This window comes from Triticum aestivum, chromosome 7D, assembly GCF_018294505.1.
Source record: "Triticum aestivum cultivar Chinese Spring chromosome 7D, IWGSC CS RefSeq v2.1, whole genome shotgun sequence".
Classification (NCBI taxonomy): domain Eukaryota; kingdom Viridiplantae; phylum Streptophyta; class Magnoliopsida; order Poales; family Poaceae; genus Triticum; species Triticum aestivum.
In genome coordinates, this window is record NC_057814.1 from 61,416,781 (window position 1) to 61,426,845 (window position 10,065).

The window sequence follows — 10,065 nt, forward strand, 5'->3', positions numbered from 1 at the left end:
CATCTTTCTTCAACATGTATCGGTATGTTTTCGGATTCGTTACGTTCATGAGATATGTGCAAATCTTGGAGCGTCTTTTGCATTTAGTTTTCACTTTTATTTTATGCACCATGCTGGTATGAGATAGTCCATGGTTGATTTATAGAATGCTCTTTGCACTTCACTTATATCTTTTGAGTATGGCTTTATAGAATGCTTCATGTGTTTCACTTATATCATTTGAAGTTTGGATTGCCTGTTTCTCTTCACATAGAAAACCGCCATTTGTAGAATGCTCTTTTGCTTCACTTATATTTGTTAGAGCGTGGGCATATCTTTTGTAGAAAGAATTAAACTCTCTTGCTTCACTTATATCTATTTAGAGAGATGACAGGAATTCACATGGTTAGTCATAAAATCCTACATAAAACTTGTAGATCACTGAATATGATGTGTTTGATTCCTTGCAATAGTTTTGCGATATAAAGATGGTGATATTAGAGTCATGCTAGTGGGTAGTTGTGGATTGTAGAAATACTTGTGTTGAAGTTTGTGATTCCCGTAGCATGCACGTATGGTGAACCGTTATGTAACGAAGTTGGAGCATGAGGTATTTATTGATTGTCTTCCTTATGAGTGGCGGTCGGGGACGAGCGATGGTCTTTTCCTACCAATCTATCCCCCTAGGGGCATGCGTAGTAGTACTTTGCTTCGAGGGCTAATAAACTTTTGCAATAAGTATATGAGTTCTTTATGACTAATGTGAGTCCATGGATTATACGCACTCTCACCCATCCATCATTGCTAGCCTCTTCGGTACCGTGCATTGCCCTTTCTCACCTCGAGAGTTGGTGCAAACTTCGCCGGTGCATCCAAACCATGTGATAGGATACGCTCTATCACACATAAGCCTCATTATATCTTCCTTAAAACAGCCACCATACCTACCTATCATCGCATTTTCATAGCCATTCCAAGATATATTGCCATGCAACTTCCATCATCATCATATACATGACTTGAGCATTTATTGTCATATTTCTTTGCATGATCGTAAGATAGCTAGCATGCTGTTTTCATGGCTTGTCCATTTTTTGATGTCATTGCTACGCTAGATCATTGCACATCCCGGTACACCGCCGGAGGCATTCATATAGAGTCATATCTTTGCTCTAGTATCGAGTTGTAAGTAAATAAAAGTGTGATGATCATCATTATTAGAGCATTGCCCCAAGAAAAAAAAGAGAGGCCAAAGAAGCCTAAATAAAAAAAGGGGGCCAAAGAAGCCCGCCAAAAAAAAGAGGGGCAATGTTACTATCCTTTTACCACACTTGTGCTTCAAAGTAGCACCATGTTCTTCATATAGAGAGTCTCTTGAGTTATCACTTTTATATACTAGTGGGAAATTTTATTATAGAACTTGGCTTGTATATTCCGATGATGGGCTTCCACAAATGCCCGAGGTCTTCATGAGCAAGCAAGTTGGATGTACACCCACTTAGTTTCCAGTTTGAGCTTTCATACACTTATAGCTCTAGTGCATCCGTTGCATGGCAATCCCTACTCCTCACATTAATATCAATTGATGGGCATCTCCATAGCCCATTGATTAGCCTCGTCGATGTGAGACTTTCTCCTTTTTTGTCTTCTCCACACAACCTCCACCATCATATTCTATTCCATCCATAGTGCTATATCCATGGCTTGCGCTCATGTATTGCGTGAGGGTTGAAAAGGCTGAAGCGCATTAAAAAGTATGAACCAATTGCTCGGCTTGTCACCGGGGTTGTGCATGATTTGAATGCTTTGTGTGGTGAAGATGGAGCGTAGTCAGACTATATGATTTTGTAGGGATAACTTTCTTTGGCCATGTTATTTTGAAAAGACATGATTGCTTTATTAGTATGCTTGAAGTATTATTGTCTTAATGTCAAATGATAGACTATTGCTTTGAATCACTCGTGTCTTAATATTCATGCCATGATTAGATACATGATCAAGATCATGCTAGGTAGCATTCCACATCAAAAATTATCTTTTTTATCATTTACCTACTCGAGGACGAGCAGGAATTAAGCTTGGGGATGCTGATACGTCTCCATCGTATCTATAATTTTTTATTGTTCCATGCAAATATTATACAACTTTCATATACTTTTGGCAACTTTTTATACTATTTTTGGGACTAACATATTGATCCAGTGCCCAGTGCCAGTTCCTGTTTGTTGCATGTTTTATGTTTCGCAGAAACCCCATATCAAACGGAGTCCAAATGGGATAAAAACGGACGGAGAATATTTTTGAAATATTTGGGAAATATGGGAAGAAGAATCAACGCGGGACGATGCCCGAGGTGGCCACGAGGCAGGGGGCGTGCCTGCCCCCCTGGGCGCGCCCCTGACCCTCGTGGGCCCCCCATAAAGCGGTTACTGCTCTTCTTTGGCCGCAAGAAAGCTAATTTTCGGAGAAAATCTAGGCGAAGGTTTCAATCCAATCAGAGTTACAGATCTCGGATATATAAGAAACGGTGAAAGGGCAGAATCCCAAAACGCAGAAACAGAGAGAGACAGAGAGACGGATCCAATCTCGGAGGGGCTCTCGCCCCTCCCACGCCATGGAGACCAAGGACCAGAGGGGAAACGCTCCTCCCATCTACGGAGAAGGTCAAGGAAGAAGAAGAAGAAGGGGGGCTCTCTCCCCCTCGCTTCCGGTGGCGCCGGAGTGCCACCGGGGGCCATCATCATCACCGCAATCTACATCAATACCTCCACCGTCTTCACCAACATATCCATCACCTTCCCCCATCTATCTACAGCGGTCCACTCTCCCACAACCCGTTGTACCCTCTACTTGAACATGGTGCTTTATGCTTCATATTATTATCCAATGATGTGTTGCCATCCTATGATGTCTGAGTAGATTTTCGTTGTCCTATCGGTGATTGGTGAATTACTATGATTGATTTAATTTGCTTGTGGTTATGTTGCTGTCCTTTGGTGCCCATCATATGAGCGCGCGCGTGGATCACACCATAGGGTTAGTTGTATGTTGATAGCACTATAGGAATCAGCTGCTTTGTCATCTGCCATGGCAGACGGCAAAGGCAAGGATGGCGGACGGCAAAGGCCTTTGCCGTCTGCCGCGGACGGCAAAAGGCTCCGGCAAAGTAGGGATCGGTAAAGAGCTTCTTTGCCGTCTGCTTTTTGAAACGGACGGCAAAGGGGCCTTTTCTATCAGCGGCTGACGACAAAGAAAGCCGAAGGCAATAAATGCGTTGTTAGTCCGTTAGGCGGCTAACGGCAGCCTTTGCCGTCCGCCGCTGACGGCAAAGAGCATCCGGCCTTTCCGTCCGCCGAATGACATTGGCTGGACATCACTGCGGACAAACCTTTGCCGTCTGCTGCTGTAGACAAATGTTCAGCAATTCATATTCATATGTATAGCCATGCATATATCACAAGTATCTAACACAGACCACAGGAAAAAAAGAACATCATAAGATCATCCATAAAAACATATATATCATACAACCTGTAGCACAAAGTAAGACGAGATCACACAAGTGTCGACAAATAAGGTCACAAAGGTTGGCCTCCATATAACACAAAACTTAGGTGAGCATCATGGGATCTAGCAGCAACAACACCTAACCTACTAGATGGACACTGCAGTCCAGACCCAACTCCACAAGCACACTACATACTTATTTGCGACCGCGACGGTGATGCAACCACCACAACCAAAATTAAAAAGGCAAGCGAGGTGGGTGGTCCAGGTTGTTGTCTCCACGCCGCCTGTGTTTGCCATCTCTAAATGCCAACATGTCCAGGTTGTGGTCATCAGCCTTCTTCATGCCATCAGCATGATCACCATTGCCTTCCGCACCCGTCATCATCAGTCTGATTTGCTGCTGCTGCTCGTCCTCCTACTCCATCTGCATGGACAAGAGCAAGTTAGTTGAATGGCATGCACGATAAAACTGCAAGGCATATATATTCATCTACATTAATTGTACTACAATACAGATTTTGCATGGATGGGTTTGACTTCAACAGAGACTGAAGGAAGAGCATTTTCCCCTCCCAATCCAAAACCTGCTGTACAAGTACAGCTCTAAGAGAAGGAACCATGGTACAACAAGAGGCGCTCCAAATCAAACTAAATCTCAGTTTCTTTATTTACCTAAGAAACAGCACAACCATAACTTCTGCCAAGCAAGCAGTTATCATACTATCAGCTAAAGAAAAGCAAAGGAAGATCACGTGTCACTTTCATGGAAAACATCAGAAGTAGATGATAGGCAAAAGTAGATGATCATCGAATTCCCTCACACTCAACAGTGAATAATGCTACTACAATTGATAGCAAGGACTAATTATTCCCACCACCTGGATGCAGCGTCCTTCATTTTGCAAACAAAAAAGAGCACATTATCCAACTCCTTCACATACATAAATGAATAGCAGCAACCAAATTCGACGGTACTACCAAAATCAAATTACTAATATAATAGCTGGACGCCCATCATCAAAATTGGTAACATGGTCCAAGAAGTTCAGTAGCTAGTATTAATTAATATAATCTAGTTGATTAAGAGGAGCAAGCATGGATTGGGTTTGAAGCAGTCAACTTACATCTAGTGCTGCTTGAGGATGGTCTCCTACAAGGGTCCAGACCTCATCTTCTCGTCCATCTTGAGGATGGTCTCCTACAAGGGTCCTACGAGTAGCCTTTTTTCATGAAAGGAGTACAAGTAGCATTGCTTTGATTCTAATTGTAATTCCTAGTTGATTATCAAAATTCTGTATGAGCAAATATCCATTGCCAAATACTCCTACATGACAGATCTAGCACATGACCAAAAGAAGTGCTCCATAGCCACAACCGGACTGACCAAAATGCAACTAAATATGACCAATAACTACCAATTCATGGATGATCTGAACCTGTACCCGCCGATGCTCGCCATCAACTCCGCCATCAGCGCCGAGACGCCGCCGTTGAGAATCTTGAAGGGCCGCGACCATCCTGACAACGCCGACGTCGCTGTGCCCGCAGCAACAGCAGCTCGACGCCGCCGGGGCCTCCTCTAAACAAGACTGGAATAAAAAGCATGTATCTGCATGTAGAGACATTTGAAGTTCGTTTCATCAGTAGGAGGAGTGCAAGTGGCAGCCCGCTTCGTCCCACAAAACTCATCCATTAGTTCAAAATTTGCTCAACATTTGCCTAAAAGTAACACTACATTTGTACTACTATGTTACTGTCCACTAGCCCGCCACACTTGCATTGCATCCTTAATCTGAAGCGATTGATGAGCTAGCTAATGAATGTCGGTTTGCTTGTACCACATAACTAGTCAGTTTTGTGCTGCCTTTTGATCCCTAACCTGTGACGCGAAGGCTTTCTGGAGCTGCTGCCGAAGCAGTGCTCTGAATTGGCGGGCTGCAGCAAGGGTCTCATCCAGCTTGGCCTTCTTAGCCATGAGGTAGGCCTTCCAGGCTTCCGCAGCCCCGATCCCGGCGTCGTCCGAGTGCAACCCGCTGCTCTGCAGCTCCTGCAGGGGTGCCTCCACGCTGAACTTAACCTGCAAAGCAGCACACCATGACCATCAGAATCAAGCATCAATTCATCAGCTTATCCCCTAATCTAGTCTACTCATCGCACAGAAACTGAGACAACATCCCACATTACAGAATTACGCGACTCTCCAACTCATATACAACCAGAGAGGCAGTTAATTGAGCAAAGTCGGGGCTAACACTTGAGTTGGGCTGCGGCGTCATGACGGAGTCTCCACCACCCGCGGCGGCCTCGCAGAGCTCTACGGTGGCCAAGGCGACGGGGAGTCGTCGCTTCTGGGACCACCAGGTGGAGGCGGAGGTGGACAGGGACCGGGAGGAGGACGGTGACGAGGAACTAGGCCATGAGGCTACTCGTGGGGTTGAGAAGTGGCTGCGGCCGTGGTGGATGGAGGCTGTGGAGACGACGGCCGGAACTCCTCCATCTCCATCCTCTTGGACTCGTAGAAGCGGCCCCACTCCTCCGCCTTCCGCTGCGCGTCCTCAATCTCGCCGTTGGTCGAGCTGATGTCGCGGGCGACGGCAAGGCGGCGCGCGTGGGTGGCGTCGATGTCAGCGAGGGCGTGGGAGGCGAGGTCTGCGGCGCGGCGCTCGAGGAGGAGGCGGTGCCGCTCGAGGCGGCGGGCGGCGGCGGCCTTGGCGGCAAGGAGGCGGGACTCTCCTGGGCGAGGAGAGAAACCGGTCGGTGGAGATGGTGACCGGGGAGAGGTGACCTCGGGGACGAGAGCTGGGCGGTGGGGAACGGCGGGGATCGCCGAAATTTGGCGGCGGCGTGGGGTGGAGAAAGGGGATCGAGGAAGACGAAAGAGATGGGATCCAACGTGGGTGTGTGTGCGCGTGGGTTGGGCGTGTGTGCATCGTGGGTGGGGCCCAGGGCTGTGTGGGTCGTGGGTGGGTGTGTGCCGGGGGCGGCCGTTAGATACGTTACGTTATTTTCTTTGTCGTCTGCTTTCGGGCTCTTTGCCGTCTGCTAGCAGAAGGCAAAGAAAGTGGCCGTTAGGTCGTTCTTGTTAATGGGCCACCCATCCTCTTTGCCGTCTGCTGGCAAAGATTTTATGCTGTCAGCTAGCTGACGGCAAAGAGCACGCTGACCGCAAACACCCTCTTTGCCATCTGCTCTTTCTTTGCCGTCAGCTTTCTGTAAGCTGATAGCAAAGACCTTCTTTGCCGTCAGCTAGCAGACGACAAAGAACTGGCTGACGGCAAAGTTCCTGATTCCAGTAGTTGACAGAAGTTTCTACCTAGCATAGAAATTGATGCATACGGGATTGAAGGGGGACCAATATATCTTAATGCTATGGTTGGGTTTTACCTTAATGGATGTTAGTAGTTGCGGATGCTTGCTAATAGTTCCAATCATAAGTGCATAGAATTCCAAGTCAGGGATGACATGCTAGCAGTGGCCTCTCCCACATAAAACTTGCTATCGGTCTAGTAAAATAGTCAATTTCTTAGGGACAATTTCGCAACTCCTACCATCACTTTTCCACACTCGCTATACTAACTTTATTGTGTCTTTATCTTAACAACCCCTACTTTTTACTTTCGCGCTCTTTATCTTCTTGCAAACCTATCCAACAACACCTACAAAGTACTTCTGGTTTCATACTTGTTCTAGGTAAAGCGAACGTCAAGCGTGCGTAGAGTTGTATCGGTGGTCGATAGAACTTGAGGGAATATTTGTTCTACCTTTAGCTCCTCGTTGGGTTCGACACTCTTACTTATCGAAAGAGGCTACAATTGATCCCCTATACTTGTGGGTTATCATAGGCCATATACTATCTCTGATGATGATGACTCCAAAACCAAAGTTTACTGTTTTGTCGATACGCACAACTTCCGTATTGAATACTTCTCCATCTGAGGTCATCTTGACAAACTTTCAGGCACATGTTCATTTTCACTCGGATTCGAGCTCATGCACTCGGATATTAGAGTCTTTCACTCGGATCGTCCGACTGGGCTTTTTCACTTGGAAGACAATCTTTCACTCGGATGACTATATTTTCACTCGGAAGACAATCTTTCACTCGGATGACTATATTTTCACTCGGAAGGCAATATCTTACTCGATCGGCAAGTTTTCATTCCGACGGTAATCTTTTCACTCGGAATATTTTCACCTGGAGGACAATTTCACTCGGATTACTATATTTTCACTCGGATAATAATAAGTCCACTCGGACGGCAAATTTTCACTCGATCGGTAAGTTTTCACTCGGATGGTAAGCTTTTCACTTGGATTTTCCGACTGAAAACATAGCCTTATCTTAATTTGTCTCTCCGGGTCTCATACGACCTTGGATTGAGACGAATTATATATGAAAATCGATCGGCTCGACGAGACGAAACTTTCCCGTGTTGAAGGTTTTTCGATTCAAGTCTTTTTGAGGGCCGAATGGCTCACGCATAGCATCAGACACTCATCAACATGTGTCTCGTGTCGAGCGTAATATTTTGGTCTCTGGTAGGGCTGGACTGTATTGACTGTACCTTTTGCATACGAATTCGGATTGAAATGATTTATATATCAAAATCGATTGCCTCGACGAGACGAAGACAATTCCTTTAAAGTGCTCCTTCATCCGAGGTCGCCTTGAAGGCGTGATCGGCCGAAAACCACTCGGAACATTGAATTCTGTCACTCGGAGTACAATTTCGATCCCTAAGATGGGTTCGGATGATGATAACCTAAACATCAAAGTTGTTCCACTCGGCGATGTGAAACTCTCCATGCTGAAAACCCTTTCACTCGAAGCCATCTCATTTTCTTTTATGCCATGCCAAAATCTGATGTCAACAGAAGGCACCCATCGGCAGCGACGGCGCAGTCACCACCGAGGCCTCGCTCATTTGCTAGCCATTCAAATTTCATGGCGGCCTAGGCGTGGTGTACGCGGTCCAGGCACAGATCAAGGAGGCGGCTCTGGGCTGCGTGGTTTGAATGGGCCGGCAGCGTCCGCATGCTCCAGGGGGAAGGAAGTCGCGTCAAGCCTCTCTACCGCTTTCAATCACGAGCGGCTCGAGGTCTTGATGGCCCCAATTACCAGGTAGATTTTACAATTTTTGATAACACAGTTTGCAGAGCTCCTGTTCTATAGACGTTATTCAATTTTTTTGTGTGGAAACAATACATTTGTTCTGCACTATATTAGCAATATTCATTTCTGAAGCTCGAGTTCTTTCTAGGATGCAAAACTGTTGCATCTATAAATTCCTTTGCTTGGCAAAACCCTTGATTAAAGGGTGACAATTTCCATCAAATTTCAGCAGGGATTGCATGAAACAGATTGACTTAGGTGAGCTCGCATGCACGCACGGGCTTCAGCACGGGTGCGGCGTGCAGCCACGCCTTCTGCCACTAGTGTTTATAATAATCTCAAACACGGTTATGCATAATTCTGTTGAGAAGATTGGGCGTCCCATATCATGCAAGCTGCCCTGTGCTAGTGGCTACAAGTACTTATGAAAGTCTGCTACAAATAAATGGTTTCCTAATGGTGATGTGGCTTCATGTTGGAATCTAGGTCAATACAATCACAAATCCTGATGCTTCCAAGTCCTACTTATGCGTGGGTTTTGGTGGTAATGCAAAAGCAATTCTTGTCAAGTGCAAAACTTATGTACATTGCGAGTACATATGATCATGCGAATCTAACAATGAGTGATCCCTACTCCACACTCGACTCAGGCTCGCATGATTTCTTCTTTGTGAATTATGATAATGGACCATCAGTTTTCTCATGCATAAATAGGAACACCACTGGATACCACGTGGCGCGACAACAATGTGGTTGGATGCTTTTATGTAATTCAATACTGCCATAGAGAGCACATGAGCATTCATGTACGTTTTGAGAATCCCCTCCATCAATGAATTTGATCATACAAATTCGACTTCATAGCGTAGCTTCTTTAGATAGCCAAATTTTGAGAAAGTCTTTGCATTCGTTGTCTCAAGTCGGAAGGTTACTAAATAAATAAACGCTGGTAGCAACTAGAATCTTTGAAACGTATACAATCACCTATGGACCAAGAATCATTTGATGATCTTTTGGTAAAAGCCATCCATCAAGAAATATTCCCTAACATTTTGCAGTGAAGACCCTAGCATTTCGCAGTGAGCACCTTAAGGTTTTGGTTTTGATGCAAAGAAGGACAAAATTTAGACAAGTCGGGAGAAAATTTGCGCAAAATTTTGGCAGCATATGGGGAAGAAATGTTGGGAATGAATTCGCAAATTCACTAGATAAAGATTCCAAATCAAGCAACAACAAAAATCAAACACTTGCGGCAAGCAAGTTGGTTGTTCCTGTTCAGCACAATTCCGAAAAACAAGAATCTATCTAGCCAAGCTGATGAACGACCGAACAACTACGTCATCCCATCTCCATCTCCATCTCTTCTGTTCTTCAGCAAGGAAGCAACATCTTCTCGAGTCTGGCTGAATTCATCAACAAACACTAGTGCTGAATACAAAACAGCAGCAACCCAATTGCGACCA

General features: G+C 45.5%; 1 protein-coding gene across 1 annotated transcript; it reads right to left on the reverse strand.

Annotated features, from left to right (window-relative positions):
- Positions 1-5,114: 5,114 nt before the first annotated feature.
- On the reverse strand, positions 5,115-8,436 carry LOC123170796 (uncharacterized). The gene is made up of 3 exons (XM_044588553.1): positions 8,346-8,436; positions 5,916-6,222; positions 5,115-5,555 (listed from the first exon to the last, which is right to left on the reverse strand). The coding sequence occupies exons 1-3, from the start codon at positions 8,434-8,436 to the stop codon at positions 5,339-5,341; spliced, it is 615 nt and encodes a 204-aa protein (XP_044444488.1). The 3' UTR covers positions 5,115-5,338.
- Between the last annotated feature and the right edge of the window lie 1,629 nt (positions 8,437-10,065).

Excerpts from the sequence above, each read along its gene's own strand:
- LOC123170796 (XM_044588553.1), bottom strand. The coding sequence starts at position 8,436 with ATGAAATTTGAATGGCTAGCAAATGAGCGAGGCCTCGGTGGTGACTGC. Across the intron at positions 6,223-8,345 it reads TCTGTTGACATCAGATTTTG|GAGAGTCCCGCCTCCTTGCC; the intron begins GCATGGCATAAA and ends CTCCTCGCCCAG. Across the intron at positions 5,556-5,915 it reads GCCACTTCTCAACCCCACGA|CGTGGAGGCACCCCTGCAGG; the intron begins GTAGCCTCATGG and ends GGTTAAGTTCAG.